This window comes from Myxocyprinus asiaticus, chromosome 48 (assembly GCF_019703515.2).
Source record: "Myxocyprinus asiaticus isolate MX2 ecotype Aquarium Trade chromosome 48, UBuf_Myxa_2, whole genome shotgun sequence".
NCBI lineage: Eukaryota > Metazoa > Chordata > Actinopteri > Cypriniformes > Catostomidae > Myxocyprinus > Myxocyprinus asiaticus.
Window position 1 is genome coordinate 4,383,875 of NC_059391.1, and position 27,222 is coordinate 4,411,096.

The 27,222-nt window shown below is 37.6% G+C and overlaps 2 protein-coding genes across 2 annotated transcripts in view; one reads left to right on the top strand and one right to left on the bottom strand.

The window, feature by feature from the left end:
- Positions 1-11,756, top strand: part of LOC127437471 (transcription factor Maf-like) — a 127,819-nt gene extending 116,063 nt beyond the window's left edge. Inside the window, exon 3 of the mRNA XM_051692412.1 lies at positions 11,619-11,756. The gene's annotated coding sequence lies outside the window, so the exon portion shown is untranslated. The remainder of the gene's footprint in view (positions 1-11,618) is intronic.
- Positions 11,565-27,222, bottom strand: part of LOC127437465 (WW domain-containing oxidoreductase) — a 346,983-nt gene continuing 331,325 nt past the window's right edge. Inside the window, exon 9 of the mRNA XM_051692403.1 lies at positions 11,565-12,921. Coding sequence (XP_051548363.1) covers positions 12,730-12,921 — 192 coding nt within the window. The 3' untranslated portion in view covers positions 11,565-12,729. The remainder of the gene's footprint in view (positions 12,922-27,222) is intronic.

Here is a 27,222-nt window from a genome sequence, read left to right on the forward strand (position 1 = left end):
GAATATTCCGGGTGCAACACAAGTTCAGCTCAATCAACACCATAATACTGATCACCACAAAAAATAATTTTGACTCTTAAAGTTAATTTAAACATGTGATTGTTATATATGTGAAATGAATATGTAATATGTAAAACTAATATGTAAAAGTCATAGCAGGTTGACATTTTAAGTTCAGTTAATTTACTTTGATTCATTCAACTTAAAATCAATGCAAACTTATTTTAGTTTTACAAACACATAACGTTTTACAGTATTTTAATCAATAATAAATATCATAAAATACAGCAATGTTTAAAGTGCTACCTATAGATATTTGTATTTCATTTATTTCACTATATTTAATACATTTTCATTTTATGGACCATGGTGGAAGAACACTTCATTTCCAGGTATGCTCTAATTTGCTCAATGTATTAAACAAATATTTTGAATTTATTTTTATGAACTGCCGCTCGCTGGATGTTTTTTGTTTTTCGCACCATTCTCTTTTCACTCTAGAGACTGTTGTGTGTGTGAAAATCCCAGCAGTTACAGAAATACTCAAACCAGCCCGTCTGGCACCAACAATCATGCCACGGTCTATATCACTGAGATCACATTTTTTTCCCATTCTGATGGTTGATGTGAACATTAACTGAAGCTCCTGAACCATATCTGCATGATTTTAAACATTACACTGCTGCCACACGATTGCTGATTAGATAATCGCATGAATAAGTAGATGTACAGGTGAGCCTAATAAAGTGGCCGGTGAGTGAATATATATATATATGGGCCTGGTAAAAAGTTTCCAAGTTTTATTGTGACCTTTATATGCAATATTTTGAAATCTGTTAGTTTAAATAGAAATAGTCACTGGGGCATAAAAGTGCCCATAGTAGAAGAAAAACTCATAAATAGGTTACTGAAATTGTTTCTAAAACATTAAAATTGCTGAAATCATCTTTTTATATTTTTAGCAGCATTCATTCTCCATATTCAACAATAACAGCATCTGTGGCCAGCTGTCTCAAAGCTCTCTACTGCGCTATTAAAATTGTTTCACCGCAACCCAGGCATTTCCAGAAACCTGCATGCACACCACCGCTGAGCATTGTTTAAAGCCATGGGGTATTGTGGAATAGAATGAGGTCGACCAATCTTTTCAAAATCAATTATAATGTTTAAAAACCTAACACCAGAAGCAATATTGGGCCAATAATATGGAATTAAAAGCTCATTTCTGTGGGGTAATTGCACCATGCAGTGCTGATATTAAACACCTGGCATGTGGTATGGCTCTCAGCTTGTCTGCGCTATTCACAGATGAACCGCCCATTCCATAGCAGGGTGGGACGTCGGAAACGGTCGGGTTTTGTGCCAACAGGTCAGAGATCAGACTATCAGCTGTAATGATGGCTTTGTTACAGGACATGATGTCATAATGCCTCTCTTCCACTATTTAAACAGCCCGAGTGATGCATATTGAGTGTGTCATTGTAAATGGGGGGAGATTAAGCGGATACATTGTGAGCGGCTTTTGGTTACAGCCAGGGCTGTACATACAGGAAGTGATGTAGACATATGCTGGGGGTCAATGGGAGATCCGTTTACCTCTGAAAGTCACCTTTTGTCTTGCATCACTACACTGGCCTGTCCTGGACTGGACCATATAATGCTTATCAGCATATCAGTAACACCAGAGTTCTTTATATAACAGTTTTTACCTTGGATGTCTGATTATATATGTTCTTAGTCCACAGATGTTATGTAGACAGCTATTTTAAGCTACAGTAGATAAAGCCATTTACAAAAACAGTACTGTGGGTTTACCATGGTACAGTGATTTATGATATCAGATGGAAATATTATGGTGTACTGAATGCATACCATACACAAAGACCATGGGTCTTTAAAGAATACCATGATATTACCATGTCATGGTACATGTCCAAAACACATGGTAATACTATTGTACTTTTTGTTAGAAGTTAATATGTGAATGTAAATATAATGGGGTATAAAGATGTTTCAAGGTAGACTTGTGGAAACAGAGCTATATAATCAGATGAATTAGTGTGTATAAAATGTTGTTTCCAGGATCAAGGGCAGCCTTTGAAAAACGGCCCACTGTCTTCTCGCCCGGCATGCTGAAAGAAAAATCATTGATTAACCATCAAATGATTCCAATAAAAAGATCAATATGGCTCTGTAGATGAAACGAGAAGAACATCCACCCATGAATCTTCCAAAATACTCAGACAGCAAAAGCCATCTTTTGGCGGCACATGCATGGAGAAGTAGATCAGTTATGCAGTTTTTCTCAAAATGTCTCACACTAGGACGTGGATAAAGAATGCCTCGATTAGACAAAGTTGGAGTTTAAAGGAGCTTACTGGACCCCTGGCTGTAGGTAGGATGGGCCTGGCTCAGCCCAACTGCCTTTTGTTTGTAGATGCAGCTGACTAGAGCTGAACATCCTTAAGTCTGAAAGACAGGCGTTCTGAGTGGGGTTTGGCCTATTACAGCACAGTTGCTAGGGCGTTCTGGGGAGTTACTAAGTGTTTATTTACTGGCCTAAGTGAAAAGATGTCAGCCCTAAGTCTCTATTATATTCTAGTCTCTAGATATAGCTCAGGTGCCTTCTCCAGTGTAAGTCTGGGACTTTTTTCACTCGTTTTATCATCTGCCAGGCGAAAAGTTTGATTGCTTTGAAAAGTAATAGATGAAGTTTCTGTTTACAAACAAATGCTTGGTGAGGTTCTTCCGAGGTCTTTTTGGCACCCCAGAAAAGATCTGCTTTCAGTGGGTGCTTCGCTCAAATTGAGGTGAAAATGCCCCAGAAAAGCTGTTTGAGAGATTGAAACACCCCATTTCCAAAAGATTATTGGAGATTTCGGTTTTCAACAGGATTGGTAGATCAGGACAAACACAGGATTGGACAAAAATTATGATATTTCGCGGATCACCATTGTTTTCACGTCTGCCCGAATAAGACCCAATTGTCCCGCAGCTGCTGTTGGTAGATTTAAATGTTTCACGAAGGAATCGCACAAACTCTGATCACAAACGGCTGTTATCAATTGCTGTGACAAATATAAGGCCAATTATATATACATACTGTACCACCATGTAAGATTTAATGGGATGAATGGGACCCTATCTCCACCACCGCAGCGAACAGCATACAGGTCAAATATTACTATTTAACCATATAACCATATGTTGACCAATAATTTAAGCTGTGAAGATGCATATTGCATGTCTGTCATTTAATTTGATATGCCACATTTCTCCAGCTTTAGAAGTGTGTTCTCAGAAGTGTTGTCAAGTTAAAACTGGTTCTGTTGATAGTTCAAAAACAATCTACTGTACATATATTTTGCACTATAAACCAAGGAGACCCTTTACAATAACTTGTATTGACATTAATAAACATTTTTAAATGATATAAAACAGCAGCAATGCTTATACTGTATCTACTATTAAAAGTAGCTGCTCTGAAAAACCTGAAGCGCTGATTTCTGCAGTGTGACATCATGGTAACTTCATCCATAACCAAAGTTCAATACTCTGGTTGGGGATTTGAACAAAGAAATGTTGACTCCTTAAAACTTCTTTAAAGTTTCCAATTGTAAAACAGTGGATTCAGTACTTCATTGAGGGCAAACTTGCTGGAAATGGTACAACTCTGGAGGCAAAGATGTTGTTATTTGTTGTATTAGAATCTATACCTCAGGGAGTCTGAGAACAATAACAGCAGCTTGTGTCTAGACCCAGCTGAGCATTTGCTCCGCCTGCCGCGGAGGCAGAACAGGGTCATAACAGAACGACGGCCAACCAGACTTCCCTGGAGGGAGAGAGGCTTGAGCAGAGGATGGGAACCGACATAGAGCCTACAGTTTTTCAGAAGCCCTTATGGCAGAAAGCTCAGATGCTATGCCACCTGTGGCACACTGTCAACATCATTTAGTGCTTGTTTGTTCTCAGTGCATTTAAGACACATTTAGAAATGGCTTTTGTCCTTTTTGTAGGTCAAGCAATTGTCAATCTTGGCTAAGTGTTTAAGGGTTGGTCTACAAGGGGCAATGGCACAACATCTGCTACAAATGGCTTTTCCCTTTTTGATATTGAAATGCAATTACGGTGACCCCAAATTACGGTGACAGGTCTAGAGCGTAAACAATTTGTTGCTAGAATGTTACGAGTTGTTTAGCAACAGTACAAGCAACCAATCATAAACTAAATAATGTTTACATCATTACATGTTCATGCACTTTGTGCAGTCCCTGCTGAAGAAGGGGTCTTACTTTACATTTATGCTCCCCTTGTTAAGGGTTTATCCACCTTATTTTTCAGCAAAACTAGGGCGCCGCCATTATCAACCTTGAATGCGGACCACTTCCGGTATACACCACTTCCAGCTATTTTAGCTATACAAAAATACTACATTTTGCTGATTTATATTACAGACTGGCAATAAATGTTGACATATTGTTATCATTAATTACGATTTTCATAAACACATTGGTTTTGAGCGCGTATAGTTTTATTGTTTATCACATTTTGCCATCGTTTAATCACACACTGTTTTAATGGAAGAATGAATTAAATCGGGCTGACAAGGACAGTCCTGAGTGACGTCTTGACACGCCTCCACAAATTTTACACATGCAGTAGAGAGAAGAAAGATGCCGGGAACATGCTGCTTCAACTTTCTTTGCACCAAAACTGGATCTTGTTTCATCTTGGCAAAATAATAAACGCATTTTACTCTCCGTTCCTTTCAGAGAGCATTCACTCTTTCTTAGCAGTGTATAGTAAACAGACATGCAGATCTCGCATTCAGCATGGCTTATGAAACTTTGCCTTTGGAAATAAATAAATAAATAAATAAAGGCATCATTGGAGGTTATGCAGGTACATATGAATGGAGGTGTACATGGAGATAAGAAAGACTGCATCGTCACAATCTCGGTAATGAAAGAAGCAGATTTTATTACTGTCTCTTCAGTACAACAAAACACAGCTACAAGAGAATGATTTACTTACTCCTTGGCCTTGTTCAGACTGCCACTAAACATCTGATTTTTTGCATATCCAGACTGTATCCAGATGAGTTTTTGACAGCCTGGACAGCAAAAAACCACATGAAATCTGATTTTTCCGAATCTGATTCAAACCACATCGGGAGGTGGTTTCAAATGCGATTGAAATCTGATTTTTTCAGATGCGTCTCAGTCCGGACGCTCTGGCTGCTCAAATCGGATTTCAAATGGTCTTTTGCATCACTCTTAACGCTACACACAACGATGACATCAGAAATCGGTGACTGCAGCATGGAACATCACAATATGTACCAGTCTCCTCCGTCGCTGAGTTTTTCTTGTGTGACGGAGGAGTTCTGCACCGCGACTGGATAAGGCGCTTATTTGGAGAGCGAGATGATGCACATTTTTCCCGCATCTGTTTTAAAAGCATCGTCACGTGGGTACGCCTACGTCATTACCAAAGCAACACATGCAGATAGGTTGGTTATGTCTGAATGCACAAATCTGATTAGTGCGGACAGTCTGCCTGAAAAGATCTGATCTGAGAAAAAAGCAGATTTGCCTGCAGTCTGAACATAGCCTTTTACTATAAATTCTAATTTTAGAAAATTATCCGACATTAGGCCATCATTCTGCTGTACATCCTGTGGTTGTGTGATAATTTATAAGCCCAGATCACTAACTCTGGTATTATAATCTTCTAGTTATTTACACTGCGGTCAATGCCAGCAGAACTTTCTCACATTCGCCGGAAATGCAGCGGCTGCTTAATTCCATGTCGCAAAATAAGATGGATAAAGGGGTTCACTTACAACTAATAAGCAATTTACAAATGCATTATAAATGAATGATATGCGGTTATAACAACATTCATGGAATACTTGCCAAATACTGAGCATTAAACTTACATGTTATTAATGCTTAATAAATACACCTATTTATCCTAAAATGAAACATATAATATCGCAATTCATGATGTATGCCACAATGCTGCAAAAATAATACATTTCTTAATCAATTCTTTATATGTGCCCACTTTACCTTACGGTACATTTTCATAGTTTACTAATGTTGAATAAGTGTTATTAGGCATTTATAACATGTGAGGTAAAATGGCTCACTATTCAGCAAGTATTGCATAAAAGTTTTCCTTTTTATGCATGTTGTTATAACTGCATATAAATGACTTATAATGCATTTATAAATGAACTAAAAGTCATTAATTAACCCCTTTATATGCCCCTAACTAAGGGAACATTAACGTTAAGTGTTCCAAGAAAGGTTCGCTGGTCTTAGTGCCCCAAACCCCTCAAGATAACCAGAGCAGATGTAGGGGTCATTTTGAAAGCTTCAATACGAGACGGTGGTCCTCTTCGAGCATTTCGCTGTCTGTCACTGGGTCTAAATTTCAGCCAAAACATGGGACGTCCCAGCTTAAACATTGTACAATGTGAAATCTTAAAACCTGACTATCCAAAATTAGTTAATTTCCCAGGGTATAAATAATGACAAGCATGGGACAGGAAAACTCAGGATTAAGTTGAGACTTTTACGTTTAGAATAACACTGGGTTAACAATGTAAAGTGTGAATACCCCAAAGGATTTTCATTCTGAAACATACTTTTGTAACCCCACTGGATAAACGGGGTCGAGAGCTTGCAGTATGGTACTGTTCATTTGTTGAGTCTCTCTCCGACTGAAGGCTTTCCTATCTATGTTCAGCCATTTGCAAACAATACAGCGCGTGACACCTGGCTGGCCCAGAAACACTACATCTGTTTCCCACTTTATCTCCTGTTATCCTGAATTGGGACAATCCCACCGGTTCCCACACACTCACACTTACGCTTTAGTGCCACTTCAGGTTTACATGCCTCACATCATTAGCTATCCTCCCTCAATATCAGACAAATAACAAGCAGTCTTTCCTCTTCCTCCCCCAACTCACTTTCTCTCTCCCTCCATCAGGGGCCCATTCATTACATGCTGACACTTTTACTGCCTTTACCTCTCCCAGACCTCTCTGCCTCTCTGGAGAGAACAGATAGAAAAAGAAGGAGAGAGTGGAAGCAGAAATAGAGTGCCGCCCCACCTCCAGTCCCACACACGCTCACAAACACTGAAGGAATAGCTTGTTTGTTTATGCATACCGTTGTGTGAGACAACCTTTTTTTTTCCCCTCAGCTTACTGGTACAAGGAGTTCTAGGAACACTTTGTTTCTTTGTTTCTTGTGTCGTAGCCCAATCCATGCATGTGCAATTTTTGCATTGCATCATGGCAGGATTATTACAGTTTTTTTTATTTTTTTTTTTTTATTTTTTTTTATAACATAGTTCTGGTTTAGTTTTAGTTCAGTGTTTTCTAGTTACACTTACACTATATTTAGTTTTGCCCCATGTCCGAATATGCACTCTTACCTATATAGTATGCCATAAGCAGTTTGTCAGTGGATTATTATGTCCGATTCCTAGCCCTCATGATATGGTAGAAATACCCAGATGACCAACTACATCCATTAAGATGCTGAAGTATGCATCTACTGGACACTGTAAGATCCCAGACAATAAATATTATCCTGAATAAAGTATATTTGGGAATGTATTCATATTACTCACCTGCAAACCCAAAGAACGTCCTTGCAGCCAAGAAGTACGTTCTTCATCAAATGCAGTAAATACTCAGACAGTCTGCAAATTCAGTTCAGTTAATGTTCTCAGGGCCATCAAGTGTTATCATTATCTAATGGCACTGTCATGTTTAATGAAGGTGGATTGTAAAGGTTTTAAAGAAACATTTTGGGTTCAATACATACATATTGCATAATGTTGATTACAGCATAACTAAAAAAAAAGTGGCTTTTTCTTTGCAATTCTTCCCATAAGACCTGCACCCCTGAGTCTTCTCTTTACTATTGTATATGAAACTGGTGTTGAGCGGGTAGAATTCAATGAAGCTGTCAGCTGAGGACATGTGAGGCATCTATTTCTCAAACTAGAGACTCTGATGTACTTATCCTCTTGTTTAGTTGTACATCTGGCCTTCCACATCTCTTTCTGTCCTTGTTAGAGCCAGTTGTCCTTTGTCTTTGAAGACTGTAGTGTACACCTTTGTATGAAATCTTCAGTTTTTTGGCAATTTCAACCATTGTATAGCCTTCATTCCTCAAAACAATGATTGACTGATGAGTTTCTAGAGAAAGCTGTTTCTTTTTTGCCATTTTTGACCGAATATTGACCTTAAAAAATTATAGTCTATTGCATTCTGTGGCAACTCAAAAACAAACACAAAGACAATGTTAAGCTTCATTTAATGAACCAAATAGCTTTCAACTGTGTTTGATATAATGGCAAGTGATTTTCTAGTACCAAATTAGCAATTTAGCATGATTACTCAAGGATAAGGTGTTGGAGTGATGGCTGCTGGAAATGGGGCCTGTCTAGATTTGATCAATGACTTTTTTCAAGTAGTGATGGGGCTGTTTTTTATATCAGTAATGTCCTGACTATACTTTGTGATCAGCTGAATGCCACTTTGGTGAATCAAAGAACCAATTTCCTTCCGAAACAGCAAAATCTGTACATTATTCCAAACTTTTGGCCACCAGTGTGTGTGTGTGTGTGTGTGTATATATATATATATATATATATATATATATATATATATATATATATATATATATATATATATATATAAAAGCAATTACAGTAAGGGACTTACAATGGAAGTGAAAATGGGGGAACTAAACTGGATCTAAAACTAGTGAAAACTAAAAAGTGAAAACTAAACTATCAGCGCTATCCGATGAAAAACACGTATATCCACTTTTGGCAATTTTGACTTTTTACTATAGACGGAATGCGCCGAACTACCTCTTCCTACTGTTTTAATTGTGCATCGAACTGACCAATGAAAAGATGTTTAATCTGTTTTAAATCTGTTTAACAAGTATCTCCACTGGCCATGACAAGTGTCCATCAAAAGTGTGTATGTTCCGCCCTTATGTTTTGAAGAGCGTCACCTAATTTATCTCAGCTGTCTGGCTGAAGTGTAGTGAAGAGATTGCCTACATCGTGCTGGCTCTGTGGTTTCCCTGACAACCAAAGCCATTCATGCACACACATGTCAGGTGGCTTTAAAAAGTAGACTATACCAGCCATATAGGGTTGCCAGATTTCCATCTTCACGAAACCACGAGTGAAAGCTAATTCTGACAGGCGATTTATGTGTTAGACCCGGAAAACGGGTCTCTAAACCGAACTGTCCACTCAACAACTGGAATAGAAACCCTAGTCATAAAACTGATTTCGATCTAAAATAGTAAGTGAAAGCTCAGATTATAACCAAAAAAAAAAAAAAAATTTCTCTAGCAACCGATAACCTACCAACTGAGATCTGGGAAGACAAACAGTGAGACTCAAGTCTGTAACTGAATATGCGCCATTGGAACCCATGATAAGTAAATCATGTACATCCACGTTCGCTAACAAAAATCCAATTAAAATATCGAACAGCTCACTAACAGATGTGTAATGATAAAATACTATTTATTGTGCTAAAGGTGACTAATTGTTATTTTCGCTTAATTTTGTATGATTGTTTATGAGAAAAAGAGTTTTCCCATGCTCTTGAATTTTTTTTTTTTTTTTGAGATACGTGCTTTTCATCAGACAGTGATGCTATATTCCATTGAAAGGACACATTGAAAGTAAAATAGAAATTAAACTAAATTCAAAACTCATACAAGGAATTCTGTGAACAACTTGTTTGTCTGCTGCTGGTGTTGTACCTCAAACAATGCATGTGCAATTTCTATTGCATCATGAATTACTTATACAGTAGTTTGTGTGTGTGTGTGGGAGCAAACACAGATAGGCCACCTGCACTGAGCGGGGCACACCATCTATGTGCACATTACACAACCCTGTTTGTGCAGGAAAGTATGTACTCTGAGTGTTATACAACCACATCTTCAGATCACATATGCTGTGTTGCACACTTCTCACATGTTGGGAACAGATCAAATAAGATGTAACCAACATATGTCTTGCCAACTTTTGCATGATTTTGTTTGTGACATGCATATCAGAATGTGCTTTTTGTAAAACACAGCATTTACTTTTGTCTGGTTTTCTGGTGTGACATGACATCCATTGGCCACACAAGCGTGAAAGGGTGGGACGGGTCAGTTTTATCATTGGCTTCTTGATGTGTCAATTACTCTGTTGGAGCGAGTAATGCATGTGACAGGCGGTTTGTTTTGTAGAGTTGTTCCGGGTCATGGTCAAAGCCTCACTAAACAGACAGGCGAGGAAGGGTTCTGATCATGTCACTCCTAGGAAACTCGCTCATCCCTGACTGACTGAAGAAATAAGAAAATACTTTCCCGCCTTTTTTGGTTTAAATCTCAAGGGACGTCCTTTATTATTGGAGCAGTGAAACAAAAGACTCACACTATGTTCAATTGTTCACTTTTTACAATAATCATAATAATTAGAGTGAAAAAAAAAATTGTTTTTGCCTAGTATACTTGGTTTGTTGTTTTTTTTTTTTTTTTTATCAGTTCTTCTTAATGAGTCGGTGGAACTGATTCTCAAAGCATTATAAATCACTCAGCTGCAAGGGGGAAAACTGTTGACTTGTCAAAATCATAAACCAAAAATGTACAGAATTGAAAATGGTAATAAGAAGCCTCTCATTTCACTATATTTATTTTTTGAGTAATGACTCAAATTAATAGATTAATATTTTTTTAAGTGGTTCATCAAAACTAAAAAAAAAAAAAAATCTGTTTTCTCAGCACTATTTGTTAAAGACATTGGCAAACATTTATGCAATCTATGTAACTTAATCAGAAACAGTGGTAAACGAGTATTTAAATATTGATTTCATTATAAAAAAAAGAAGACTTCAAATGTTGTGTTTGGACTTATGCAAGAGAGTGATGATTCAAATTAAACAATTAAATGTTTTTTTTATTAGTTCATAAAAAATATATATAAATAAATAAGGAAAAAAAAAAATCATTCGGATCTGTCCGAATGAACTAATAATAAAAAAAAGACCATTCTTCGCTAAAATGAATCTTCTCAACACTATTTGTTGGGACTTTGGCTAACTGTTACCTTAAGAACCCTCTGCGATACATACAGTTGGGAATCGAGAACAATTTCTTATTCTGAACTGATTCCATGTTTTCAAAAATACCAGAATCAGCAGCGTGAAGCATACAGTGTGACCAGTGTACTCGATTCCCGAAAGAATGACTCTTATGAGCCAGTTTGTTTGAATCTACAGTGTTTCAATTTAAGAGCTGCATTTCTTATTTCCAAATATTTCTTCCTCAAAAGTACTGAGAAAATCATTAATGGAACTGTTATAGAATCTGAATCATTAAGAGGAATCAGGATCAGAACTGAAATCATTTAATTCCTTATGAATCAAATTCTTAGTGACAGCTCAAATGTTTCAGTACACCCATTTCACATCAACAACAACAACAAACAAACAAAAAACACTATGGACGCAAAAAAAGAATCAGTTTATGTTTTAATAAGCATCCTTCTCTTTCTTTCTATTTTTACAGACAGTGCAACACTGGAATGCTTCTGGCTTAGAGTGACCCACGGCTCCAAGACTGCCACAAAGCACAACCTCTTTAAAATCAACCCCTGATGAAGACAGTGAGGAGGAGAAAGAGGATGGAGGAGAAACCCTACATAAAAAAAAAAAACCTTTATCAACCTGAGTGCCATTCTTCAGCCTTACCCAAAATTACCGACTACAACCTGATTTACAGATATCACACCAACAATGAAAAATTAGCAAAGCCTTGAAACATCCCTGCATGTCTGATGACACAAAATGGACAATAAAAGGAATTCAAAAAGGAACAACCACCAGATATTTCCAGAATTCAAAGACTCTTTCTCATTCTTTGCCACTGATGGCCCTTTGGTTCTTGTATCAGATGCTGTTATTGTACTTCACATTAGCCCAGCTTTTTATAAAAGTTTGAAGGGTCTAGGCAGATGGGTTTTCAAACAACAGCAGCATTCAAATTCTTCCAGAAAAGCATCTTGTGTATATATTATGTACAGGATATTAATACAAGCGTATTCTTAGAAATGTGAAGATGCCATGTTTGTAAACAGTTCACAAATTGTACATTTCCCGAATTATGTCTTTGTAGATTGCGCCCCTTAAAACATTTACTCTACATTTGTGTTTGTACAGATGTATGGGTTGAAACTGGTCTTCAAACAGATGAGCATTTGTATGCGGTAAACCTCCACTTGTAAAGGTTAACTTAATTGAAACCATATCAGTAAATATAGTGCCCCCTTTATAGACAACTCAAACATTAGTGCTTGTTAATGAGACATTTATAGAGTGATCTAGACCTAGTTAAAACCCTAATGCAGGATTGAGTGATTACGCCTTTGAGAGAGACACAACTGAATTGAGTCTCTCGCTGTCTCCCCACATCTCTTTTTCTGCTGTAGAACTCCATGCCCAGATTCCCAGATAACTTCCACCTTTGATTGCCAACGTCCTTGTACAGTTTAAAATTGCATTTTCTCATAATTTTTACCCCTTTAAACAATGATTATCCCATGCCTGCATCTTGCATCCATACATAGCGGTGATGGTCATGTAAACAACCCTATGGGGGCTGTGAGACTATGCTGGAGGGATCAGAGCACCTTAGGTGGGTTTGATCTCGCCTGAATGAGCTGCTCGCTAAGTTCCCAAAGGCTGAGGGCGACTGTTGGGTCCTGGGCTTGCAGAGACGGCAGGCAGCGGAAACAGTTGTTAAAGTACATCCCTCCGAGACCCTCCAACTCTGGAGCCACAGCACAGTAGACAGTAGTTGCTGCTCCCTGTTGCTGTAATAACAAAAGACAATGAGGACAAACATCAGAATAAACTCAAGTAATGTGAGTGAAAATGTTGAAGACAGCACGGAGATGTGACAGCAGAAAGAATTGCGAGGATGCTTTCCAAAGTGTTGGGGTAATACCAAAGACCATTGACACCAATGCCCACTCCAATGCCCAGTATGCAAGGGTCAATAAAACCATTTGAGACTTGGTTTATTTTCCTAAAACTGATCATAAGAATGGGAAAAACTGCTTCACAACCAGTCAAAAGACAGAAACCATGCAACAGACTGGGAGATCCTGTATTACTTGTACATCGGCAGTCAACAACCTGCATGCTGTCATATACTGTAGGTACCTGCCAAATACTAGTCTAGGAACCACCAAGATGAGCTGGTTTATTGTGAAACGTGGACTCAAACTTCACAACGTTTGAATGCTGTATGCTCTCTAGGGTTCGGCAGTTTGGGGAAAAACCAACCGCCAAATGCTGACAACAATAGAAATGACATGCACTTGGTGTTTTCTGCGCAATAAGTAGGAAAAACAGGACATAATACCCAGAAACTGGAACTGAGAAGTATTAAATTGGCAGGTTTATTGTACATCTCTTGTATGCTTGCCAAGAAACACAGAAAATGACAAACACACACTCACACACAAACAGCAGAGTTGTACATACTGTATATAGCATAAGGAAGTGCTTTGGGGGAGTCTCGTAAAGAGGTCTATGGGGCAGCCTGCCAAAACTGTCCATTCATCTCATGTCAAAGAGATTTCAGGATGTCACTGAGTCAATAGGAACTGCTGGAGAACACGTTTGAGTATACACACACTCATACAGACACACACATCCAAATGCTAAAAAAGGCCCAACTCAAAGAACTCAACTAGATTGACACTTAAAACCATTTGGAGATATAGCACATAAATGGTAAGCCTCAATGAAAAGCTCTAAAGGTACATTCACATTGAAAGTGTTTTGCAGTAACTAGATATCATTAATTTTAGCAAGAGTTAGTTATTTAAGGCAACATGAGTGACAGAGACCGCTGGCGATCTGACAGCGAGCATGTACACATACATGATCTTACTCTGACTATGCTTAATAGGCCGACGATGTGTGGTCATGTCAATCCCTTAAACGGCTTTCCTTTATCAGGGAAATATCATAAATAAGCAAAAATCGATTGGCACACAAAGATATTTGCACACTATCCTGATTTTGCATTGCATGTCAACAACTTTATCTGCTTTTTTATTGCCTTATCCAATGTGTGCAAGTGCTGTGCGTATGACTAACCCTAACACTACCCTACCCTAACCCCAAACCTAAACCTAACCTGATGATCTCAAGTCTCACGTAAACATGGTATTCATAAATTATTGATTTGATTAATTAAGCATATTTTTGGTAAAAAAAAATTAGCTAATTGATGTGCATGTAAACGCACTTAATGTTGAGTAGAGTTCACATTTTTTGGCGACTACAAATTGGAAAGCAGACAGCGAAGCTCTCGCCATTCGCCTATGGATACAGTATACTACAGTCGAGTAGGAATGCCTGCTAACAACTAACAGTACAGTGACTTGCTGACCTCCAGCAGTCATTGTCATTGTTAACGCCCCTTACGAAAGGCCGCAATAACTAAAGTTACTATGGCAAAGTGAATTGTGTAATTTCTGCACAACTGTGCTACCAAACAGAATTGCAAAAATGATTGTATTTAAATGTGTTAAGAAAACGCACTGTTCGGAAAACAAGTCATCCCTCTACAAACCATGTCATTGGTTGAGCCTAGAATTGAAATGTTGGACCACACAAACAACGCAGTGTTTACACTCTTCAGGAAGTCAAGCTATGAATGGCTTACTTAAAGTTGTCTCTGCACATTAAACTGGGATAAAAAACATTTTAACAGCAATAAAATTCACACTTTGCCTTTAAAAGGCTTTCCACTCTACAAAAATCTTTCATTCTACTGTACGATACTAAAAGTGTCATAATGTTCAGTCTAGGTTCAATAGACAGTCTAGCGATCCCATCTTTAACTCCAAATCTTAAAAAAATCTCAGTGTATCTCTCAAACTCTGTGAAACATCACAAACACTCATTTGGGTCAATTATACAACATGTAAGCCCACAGCCATGCCTCTTTTTAGCACTCAGTTTGATTGTTTACATAAAAACAAATGACCCTTCACACATCTTTCAGATGCTCGGGCACTTTTCTGCATGGCCGATCACCGTCTAATTGTTGGGGATGGTTGGCTAGCCCTGGGCATTTTAGCTGTCTTGGGGAGACAGGGATGAAGACATGAAGGAAAATAAAAACATGTCAGACAGAATATGAGCCAACATGCAGTTCAGATGTTTCCAGACTTGTCTTTTATGTCCCCTCTCACAGAAGAAGCTGTCCTGCGCTACTTCAAACATGACTCCTGCAAGAAGTTAACTTATGTGAGGCGCACATGAAACGGGCGGTCGCTTTATCTTCAAATAGTGCAGGAGCATTACAGATCTTAAATAAGCGCAGGCCATCGTTTAAGAGTGATCGTCTGGCAGGCATTTACTGATGGCCAACTCTTTAAACAGACACAAATACACAGATGCAGTACAAAGACTTTGGCTCATTTAAGGAGCCAAATCAACAGCTGTAGTGCAAGATGGCAACGACTGTGACAGAGCGCTTGTTAGAAACGCACACACACACACACACACACACACACTCGTGGGAAGAAAGCCAAGGCTGTAGTCACAAATTCAGTGAGAAAACTTCACTATCTCATCCCCATTTAACTGTAGTTTGTGTGTTTTCCTTTATCTGTGTGTGTGTGTGTGTGTGTGTGTGTGTGTGTGTGTGTGTGTGTGTGTGTGTATGTATGTGTCTGTGTGTGTGTGTGTGTGTAAATGTGTCTTGGACAGAACGTCTTTTGAAGTACACAGATGCTGCATGTTGCTTTGGTTAGCGCGGCAATAAACATGACATCAAAAGGATGGATCTTCCTGGAGTCTTAGCAGCTTTTGCGATGATAAGTTAATACATATTTGAAGCTTGGAATATGAAAGGATGGAAAATGTCAGTCAACCCTTCTAGTGAACCCAAACAGCCAGTCAATATGCAAAGTGCACTTTATGGGTTCACTGCTCTTGTAATTACATTTAATGTTGTTATATTCTCAACAAAGTATTTGCACACTTTCAAATGAAGCTGTGTGAAATAATTTTCCTGATTCAGGTGAGAACCCAGCTAGATGCTAAGAAAATGATCTGAAATGCCTCTTAGCTTTTGAATAGCTCATTAGGATTAACAAATGTGCTTTGAAATCCAAATCCAGAATAATGCTGTAGGAATCATAGAAATTCTCTACAGAACTGATTTTCATAAAGTCCCAATATTTTCAAACTTTATGGTGTAGTGTAACAGCTCCCAGCATGATCACACATTTCCATGCCACCCAGACACATCTATTTGATCTGTTTCCAAATCACTTCTACAAGTAAACTGGAATTCTTGTCTTTGGATTCAGTAAAGAGGGGTCATCATCTTGCTAAAGAAATTCATTTCAGCTGCTCTGAATCTTTTGGTAAAATTCTGCCTCTGTCTAGCAGGATTTCAGCAGAACCAAGTTCAAATAGTTATTTTTCATCCTTAAAATTACTAGGGGAGTTAAAGTACCCTTAACCCCTAACGCCTAATCGTAACCCCAATGTCACAGACTAGAATCAAACCTGTGTCTCCCACATTAGTAGCACAGCTTGGTGACTGTGCCAAGACATGTTACTAAATCAAAGTCTTTTGTTACTCCTAGAACAACATTCCTGTTGCACAAACACAGTTCTAAACCCTAACCTTAACCATTAACTACCCCTAGTGAAAGAAAGGCTGATGAAAATGTTGTTTAAGGACCAACCATAGCCCTAAGTCTTACTCTAAACCTAAACCTAAAATCTAATTTTGAGTTTAAACTGAGAGGCATGTTGTTCTTGGACCAACAAGGTCAACATTAATCCAAGTAAGCTCATAACAACCATAAATCAGCTTATACAAAAAATTAGACAACGCAAGACAAACTGCGTTTACGTGAGATTTGAAATCATCAGGGTATTCTCTGCTTGAGATATCAACATGTAAACAGGTATGCATACAACTCTTGCACACAATGGATAAATGGTAAAGAAGTTTACATGCAGAGCAGAATCGGGGTAATGGTCAAAAGTCTACCTGTGTTAATAGATTTATGCTTATGACCTTAACCTAATAAAAGAAAACAACGTTGTCATCTTATTAAGCATAATCTATATTTATGTTTCTGGAACATTTGCACCAAGGGGTCAGGTTTTGTCTCATTAGCAAGGCCCAGTTAGCCCCATCTACACCATCTGGACCCCCTTAAAAAAAAACATTGTTCTCAACTGACGGCCATTCAAAAATAGGCATGTATTCTGACCAAATAAAACATTTTGTAGGCAACACATAAATCGCAAGGAACCTCCTTGATGTGCGCTAACCAATAAGCCACAGCCTCAGTTAAAAATAGATCAACATCCATAGAAAACTGCCACCATGTTCTCCTGTGCTCTTCATTTGTCCTTGTTTTCACCTCAACTTCAAATTAGAATACAGTGCCCACTAGCTCAACGTTAACATTAATACACTCCACACAAGTGCACATGCTCCATTACAGCATGGCCTCGCAGTGCTAATGCTGTCTGTAATGACGCAGTGTGAAGACCAGCGTGACTGAGATTACCAGTGCTAATGGATGTGGAGTGTGATTTCAGTGCCGGCTAGCGTGCTGCTGTCCCTTAGCCAAACAACGGACTGAAATGAAGCCGAACCCTTTTCCAAATGTGCTTTAGCCCATTTCCAAAGCTTGCCTAGAGGATCTGAGACATAAGAACACAAGTTTAAATCCCAGCACGCCCATATTAATGCTGCACCAATTGAATGACGCTAACACAAAACTAGCTGCTAGCTTAGCCGACTGTATTACAATAACCGGCATCTGAATCACAGCTTAACTCCGATATTCTTGCCATACAGTCAGCTAGATTGTTCAATTGGGGCTTAGTGCATGTAGTTTATTAGAACTTTGAACATTGAATACATTCTCATCAAGCTTTCTCAGATGCATCCTCACTAAATATAGATCTGCAATTGTTCCATTGAGGCTGTAGACTGAAACACCATTTCCTTTCTCCTTTAACAGTGGGACAATAATAGGTTTTCTAACGGCGAGCCTCCTGCTTTGGTGTATTTAGTTGTAGGAGATGGTGAGATTGGATTGTCAGACTGCATAAGAGAACATGGATCGTATTGCCGTTATGGTGAACCCCTTGGCACTTGACCCTGATGGTCCATTTGGAGCGATAAGCTTTATGATAAAACGCATTAACATGCTAGGCCAGGTACTGAACACATTTATCAAGGGCCTAGCCCAGAGAAGGGGAAGAGATAGAGACTCCAGCTAAACAAGACTTTAAAGCCTTTATGAAAGGCTTTAATTGATATTAATACATTTCCCTGGTCTTATTGTGAACAATTCATTGGTGCACGTTAATCCAAAGAACAAAATTGTTATCTTCGGTCACGCTGTTTAATGCTGACTTTAAGATTCAAGTCTGTCCCATTTTATACAGGTATTCAAACTTCTAGGAGAAACATGTTTTGCAGCAATACTGACAACCAAACCAAAGCAATTAAAAACAAAGAGCAACTTGTTGTATATAAAGTCCTCATTCAAATATTACAAAGAAACAAAGGCAGAAAATTGACGTGTGGAACCTCTATTCACTCTAGAGTCCTGCAATAATTCTGTTTGTCACTTTTCCCTGTGCAAATACTGTAACTAAAGTCTTCCTGTATCAAAGGCAATTCTGAATATAAAACCTCATGCAACAGATCCAAATAAGTACTTTTGTTTAGCAATAACTAATTAAGATGCATACACCACATCTTTTCCATGTAAATCTGAGTTTTTGTCTTAACCAGCTCCAACCACGACAAGTGACAGAACATTTTATCGGTTGCAAGGTTTCTATTTCTGTGTCAAGCTGGGTAGCCCCGCCCACAGTGAAATCTCATTGGTTCAAAATCCTTCTCTAAATAACTGTATATTAAACATCAAATACATTCATTGCATCTGATTAGGACATTATGTAAGAGAGCTTCTTTTGAATAAGCATTGAACCGGTGTCGAAATATTTCCAGGAACTACTAAGTGACCTAGTGAATTACATAGTTTTTACTAGTTAAACCCAGTACTGACGTTCCCAGAGTGCACACCTGGCAATATCTGACTGTATCTAGTGTACAAATTGTGATTTATTCTTCTTTTACCATCAGTATTGAAATCCTGTGCTGGCTGAGAGTTTATAGTTGGCAGGCATAGTTTTTTGCTGTTAACTAGTACCCTGGTTCCCCTGTAGTCACTCTTCAGCGTGAAATGGGCGTGATTCCCTATAGTTTCTTAAACACTCATTTCCTGTGGCTCACAATATAGACTATCTGTCATACAGAGCATCACGTCATATACAGCAGAGAGACTCACTTGAAAAAGCAAGTGATGATGTCAGTGGGTAAAATTAATATTCCTTTGGCTGTGTTAAATTTTCTGCCATTCCTGCATGTGATAGGTTTAAAAACCGCTGTAAAGTCTCATGTCGTTGTGACCGATCTGTCCACCTTAGTTGTCAGTTCCTCTGTGTTGTACATACATCTGTAAATATCTAACAGCTATGCATGCTGACACTCTAGCAGTTGTTTCAGGTACTTTTATAATCAAAATTGCATACGGCATGTGCTAAAAAAAAAAAAAAAAAAAAAAAGATGAATCAAGAAAAAGGATCATGAACCATTGGTCAAATAATCATGAGCTCATAAACAGATGTGGAAAATTGTGATTTTTATTTTTTAACCTTGTACTTGTTTGTTTTTCAAGCTGCTGTAAGCAGTTGTATTTTTGGCTGTCATTCCTGCTGTGTTTTTTTGTCATTTTTGTAAGAGGGTTGAGGCAAACACAACATCAAATGATAATGGTGTTGGGGTGGGGTGGGGGGGGTATCAGTGTTAATGGCCTGGATTTTGAATAGTGGCACTACACTTCAAAACAAAATAACTCATATATCTTACACACAGATCATGAGGAATACAAAAAAAAAAAAAAAAAAAAAAGTGTGTATGGCATTTTGTTTTGTCTTTTCACATTGTCTATTTTAAAATGTATTACTGTATCCTTTTGATACTGTTTTATTTAATTTTTTGGTTCCTAAATTGTACAATTCAAAAGCAACACTTAATTGAAAGGCAAAAGTTATTTTGTTATAGTTTTTTTCTATATGGAAACTATATGGAACTTAAATTCCAGTATATGGACATGCAGTGATTGACTTCAATGAAACCCATGAATCTAGTGATGAGTTTTGCCTCAGCCCTATGCAATGACGTGTACATTTATAACAAACCCAGAGACTATTCTATGAAGGACATCATGGATCCAGTGGAAGAAGAGGGACTGTTTTACAGGAATGTTTATTTTCAATTCATGTCGACCATGGTAGTTTGAGGTGTCTGATTTTTAATCTGTGTTACAGATATTTTAAATTTAATAAATAATCATTGTAACAAAATGTCCTATAACTTGGTTCTTTGCCATCATGTTCTGCTTTAAGCTCATTGAATTATATTACAATACTGTGTTTATTTTCATCATTCATTCATTCATTCAACCTTTATTTAGTCTTGAGAAGTCAATGAGGTCGAGATTACAATTAAAACAGAATTACACACAAAAAATTTGAAAACAACGACATAACACAGTTAAAAACTATTACATTAAAGAATGGAGTAGTTTGTAATCATGGTTTTAAATTGACCTATAGGTACAAGTGAGTTAAACTAGCACAGAAACTAAAAGCAGTTTCCCCAAGTTTAGTGTTTGCACGTGGGACTTTGAGCAATAACCAATCACTTGAACAAGTCAAGTAATGATTATGTGACCAGTTTATTAAGGAAGTGGTATATGATGGAAAGTTGCTATTTAAGGATTTATAAATAAATAGAAACCAATGCCTGTCCTGTCTTAGAGATACCCATTCAACCTTTTCATACAGAATGCAATGATGAGTAGAATAAATGTCGCCAGTAATGAATCTTAGGGCGGAGTGATAGACTGAATCTAAGGGTTTAAGAGTGGAGGCAGAGGCAGAGGCATGTCTATAGATAACATCACCATTTATTGGTTTATTGGAGCTGATAGTGAGCCATTATGTATGTTAACACTGGCCCAGCTGAATGTATGTCACTTTTTAAAAGTTACACTGATTTGTAGCGACATGTATAGCTCTTTCACAAATAGGGTACAAACTGGCATTCCATAACATATTTTAAAGCAATAAAGGCACAAATCAAACTATGAAATAAATGTAAGCTATATGTTGACTATTTTCTCAAATTAAATGAGCACAGTGTGAAAAGTTGCTTGTTTCAAAACACATCAAACATCTGTACACCCCTCAGCCAGGAAATTACCTAATTTCAACCGTTTTGACAGCACGTTGGGTAGACAAGTAAGCCTAAATGATATCTTTCCAATTTTTTAATCCTCAATGTACATTTTCCCATTAAACACACTTTGTTGACTGCATTTGTCAAGCTCAACCTTTCAACCCTGCTACAAAACTTTTTGTAAGAAAAGTGGCCCAACAAATAAATGTATTTTTAATATATTTAAAAATATATACATCTATTGACTATAAACCAACATTTGGTCCCAAACTAGCTAGCACTAACTGAGTGATAAGTTAAATCTGCAATGCTGTTAATATATATATATATATATATATTGCATATTTTAATTTACCTTTTAATTTTACAATATTTCCAATTTGATTTTTTATTTTTATGCATATTCATTTAATATAATTGAATAAAAATATAAATTATATAAATATTTAGCATTGAAATGTTACAATATTTCTAAATTTATTCAATGCATTTTCTTCTTTATTTACATTTTATATTTATTTGATATTACTGTTATAATATATACATATTTGGCATATTTTTTATTTACTTTTTATGTTTACAATATTTTAAATTTAATTTGAAGTTTTACTGTTTTAATTTATGTATTTAATAATTAAATGTAATAATTAAAAAATATAATAAATAAATATTTGGCTTATTTTTTCACCTTTTAATGTTACAATATTTCTAATTGGATTTCAAGTATTTTTGTATTTTAATTCATTTAATATTTTTTTTAGAAAATATATAATATATAAATACTTTGAAAATTCTATTTGTATTTACCTTTTGGTTTTACAATATTTCTAAATTGAATTGATATATATATATATATATATATATATATATATATAATAAAACAAATGTTGTACCCTATTTCTGTTGCCACCTAATGATTTTTAGAAGAACTATCTGGATAAAAAAGAAAAAAAAAAAAGAAAAAAGAAATGGAAAGAAAACAAGAAAGAAAATCATTGATAAACATTTACAGAACTTGTTTGTCTGGTCATACAATCCTCTCCCACCCCAACCAAAACACCCCAAAAGTCAAAACTCTATCACAAAAGACTATGAAAAACCAACTCTGGCAACATTTACGTAGTTCCTCTTTTTGCTTTCTTCTGTTCATCCCTTTCTCCATCTGTTTTTCTCTCTTTTTGTTTACTTTAGCATTCAGCGGTATTGCTCTGAGCGAGCTGACAGCTCATCTGAGCGTGCTCTGGCCAGCTGTGAGGAGTGCACTGGGTAAAGAGTAAACAGCCGCAATGGCCATTCTTTCTGTCCAGTGAACCGCCGGAGAGAGGATTTACACCACAAAACACTTCAAAAACTCTCACACACACACACACACCTCCACGGCCCGTGGCCTGAAAACAGAGGAATAATGGTGCTTTCAGAGCGCAGGGGCCGGATTGAACCACCTCCTCTCCTGAGGAGCACCGTGATAGTGTACACAGAGTCACTGAGCAAACAGAAGCAGCACAGATGAGCATGCTGACAACAATATAGTGCATATGCAACTGCAAAAAGCCTCAATCTGAGCAGCGAGAGACTGGAAGGTCAAGGTAACCACGGAGATCAAGGCACAGTGAAAAAGTGACTGAAAGAGAAAATGCACCCAGATAAAAATGTGAAAATATAGCAAAACCAAAAGAAGGTGTAGGCTAAGTAAAAGATAATGTACAGTATAAAAAATAAACACTGACACAGTGATCTGCGGCCGGTTGCACCAGCCTTGCATTAGCTAATACTAGTTGTGGCATAAATGGGCACTAAGAAACCTAGTTGAAACACAACTTACGCACCACTAAATATTTAAGCGTTGCACTATTAAACCTAGTTGAAACATAACTCCACCTATAAACTACATATTTATGGAAATCTACGCCCAAGAGTAATGGATGGAACATTATCTCAATAATTGACTTAGTGGCTCTCCAGCACAAAACCTCTCTACACAGTGTGCTTTCAGGTGTACATCCTGGTATTTCTTGAAAGTTTCTACACACACATACAAAAACAAAAATTTTTGTGGTCATTACTAGGTCGAGGTCTGCATTCCCGTGGAACTCCAGCAAAAACCTAACCCGACCAGATTACATTTCTTGTGGCGTGGGAATACATTTCAGAGTTGAAGGTGGGAGCGGACAGTATGTCCATGAGTTGTGGATGAAAGCGGATGGTCAGAGAATGGCCAGAAAAATCTGTATCTTTTTTATTATTATTATTATTATTAATAATAATTAACGAATGAGGGGGCCTGGGTAGCTCAGCGAGTAGTGACGCTGACTACCACCCCTGGAGTTGCGAGTTCGAATCCAGGGTGTGCTGAGTGACTCCAGCCAGGTCTCCTAAGCAAACAAATTGGCCCGGTTGCTAGGGAGGATAGAGTCACATGGGATAACCTCGTCGTGGTCGTGATTAGTGGTTCTCGATCTCAATGGGGCATGTGGTAAGTTGTGCGTGGATCACGGAGAGTAGCATGAGCGTCCACATACTGGGAGTCTCCGCGGTCTCATGCACAACGAGCCACGTGATAAGATGCGTGGATTGACTGTCTCAGAAGCAGAGGCAACTGGGACTTGTACTCTGCCACCCGGATTGAGGTGAGTAACCGTACCACCATGAGGACCTACAAAGTAGTGGGAATTGGGCATTCCAAATTGGGAGAAAAGGGGATAAAAAAATAAAAATTAACGAATTAAATAAAAACAATACTTATTATTTTATTTCACAACTAAATTATTTTTGATAACAATAAACAGAAAATGCTACGTAAAAATGTGCACAACATGTGCATCAAATTATCCAATATTTCGAGCAGGCTATGCAGGTAGTCAACAGGGCTTTAGAAGAATGGCAGAACAAAGCGTGGACACAATGTGTCATCAAAGGATGTGAAACTCAGATTAGAGAATGGTCAATTTGGTGTTAAGAAATCAACCTCAGGCAAATCAGATGATCAAGCGTCATTTGATAATAGAACAGAAATATAAAAGTTCTTTGTGTACACTTGTTGTCTATTTTTATGGCTTTTGCCCCGATATGGAAAACTAATGCAGGGTTGCGGTAACGGGAGCAGTCGGGAAGAAAATCACTGCGGGTAGAAAGTGGGTGAACAGAGTAAAATTCAGCAGGAGCAGGCGGGTGCGGGATGTAAAAAATCAGTCCCACACAGACCATTAAACGGAGGCTTGTGCGCATCCTGATCTGTGGCTTAAGAAAGTAGTTCCCTGCACAAGAGCATTTTTTTGTGACAGTTCTTAGTTTTTCCTCATTTTTTTATTTTAATTTACTTGTTTGTTGAACTGTTGTATAAAAGCAATATCACACTCGCAATCGTGCTGTATTGCCATAAATCAGCACTGCTGTGATTACCTGTGATCTTGTGCCTGCGGCCGAATCACAGCTGTGCTGATACAGGGTCAGACAGCATTCTTGCTTGTGTGATATTGCTTTAATATACAGTATATACAGTATATCCTCCTGAGGTCAGAGTACAACTGCTGTGTGCATTTTCCATTTCCCTTTTTGATTTTTAAAGGTGCTACTGTATATGTAATATATTTACTGTACTAAATCATAAAATGACCATAATATGTCATCAGAGAATTAGGAAACACGCTAAGTTGAAATACTAGCTTCCCCGATAACAATGCAACAGCCAGTATATTCTACTTTGAAATTCTGGGCCGGAATTTCTGTTTATGTTTTGGCCTGTGTGATCCCGCCCACTGCCCACTCACCAATAGTATTTCGACACCACCGGGTTGCCAGATTTGAACAAGTTTGCAGGCAAACAACACTGCGTGCTGCAGCCATTGAAGCCAGCAAACGAACTGAATCAGAGATAACAGATTCCACCCAACCTAAAAAGCCTCGCCATCCATCTAAAAACCACCATGACCAGAGGCGTAGTAAAACAAAGATAAATACTGGAGATGCCTTTGGAAGATGGAGACAGCATAAAGCCCAGAAATCCTTTAAAACGGATGCTGAGTTGGCTAATTTGCGTGTCAACATTCTGGCAACCCATATGAGCTTCGAGTCTGGGGCGGGGCAGAAAACTCTCCAATATTTTGAATTTGGACTGCAGTACCCATTTCAAACACTTACTGTCAATCTTACATATAGCACCTTTAACTAGTAGCCCCTAATAAACATGCAAAAAAAAAAAAAAATCTAGAGCAAATAGTTTTCCTAAAAATGTATGTCCGCATATTTGGACAGCGGGACTAAGCTTTGAAATTTTAAGTAATACCGAACTATAGAAAGTCAGAATTTTTTATTTTTTTTATTTATTTTTTTTTTTATAGTTTATTATGTTTACAAGAGTGCCGGTAATTCATGTTTTTGAGACATTATAGACATTACAGCAGATTTTCTTTAAAGCTGCTTTGGAACAGTGTGTATTGGGAAAAGCAAAAAAATAAAAAATAAAAAAAATGTAATTGACGACTTTTAAGTTACAAAGTTTTTTTGTTTTTTTTATACTTTGGCAACAAAATCTCAATGTTCTCTCTTTGCACTGTCAAACAAACAAGTGATAGCCAGTGCTGAAGCATTATTTACCAATAAATAATTCTTATTCAAAGTAATGGCCAGCATCATCCAATCACTGCCAACCATGTGAAAATAAACATTATACATTATACAATTCTGAATCTATGTACTGATTACTATTGTCCCGTTTCTGCCAAACATGCTGAGTGGTCCAAACATCATCTGCAGCCTGAATCTGAACTTTTGGTCAGATTTTAGGAATGAATGCACTTAGCTGCATAGAAAGCTATAGGATGCACCCTTGCTTCCTATTTAGTGAATGACTTAACCTCCAGTGTGCTGTATGTCTGCACTGGTCTCAGAACAGTTCAAAATGCACCTTATTTTCATCCTAACTCCATATAAAGCCTCTGAAAGCAAAATTTTGCAGCTTTTAGATGAACCCATTAATTCTCAATGTGAAAACACAAAGTGAATATAAAAAGGGAAAAAAAGGCCTATATTCCCCCTAAGTAGTCATTGTGTTTAACAGCATGCCATTTTGCAAAAAATATATACTGTATACATATATATATATATATATATATATATATATATATATATATATATATATATATATATATGTGTACAGTATATATACATATATGTACTATATATATATATATATATATATATATATATATATATATATATACACTATATTGCCAAAAGTATTCGCTCACCCATCCAAATAATTGAATTCAGGTGTTCCAATCACTTCCATGGCCACAGGTGTATAAAATGAAGCACCTAGGCATGCAGACTGCTTCTACAAACATTTGTGAAAGAATGGGCCGCTCTCAGGAGCTCAGTGAATTCCAGCGTGGTACTGTGATAGGATGCCACCTGTGCAACAAGTCCAGTCGTGAAATTTCCTCGCTACTAAATATTCCACAGTCAACTGTCAGTGGTATTATAACAAAGTGGAAGCGATTGGGAATCACAGCAACTCAGCCACGAAGTGGTAGGCCACGTGAAATGACAGAGCGGAGTCAGCGGATGCTGAGGCGCATAGTGCACAGAGGTCGCCAACTTTCTGCAGAGTCAATCGCTATAGACCTCCAAAGTTCATGTGGCCTTCAGATTAGCTCAAGAACAGTGCGTAGAGAGCTTCATGGAATGGGTTTCCATGGCCGAGCAGCTGCATCCAAGCCATACATCACCAAGTGCAATGCAAAGCGTCGGATGCAGTGGTGTAAAGCACGCCGCCACTGGACTCTAGAGCAGTGGAGAC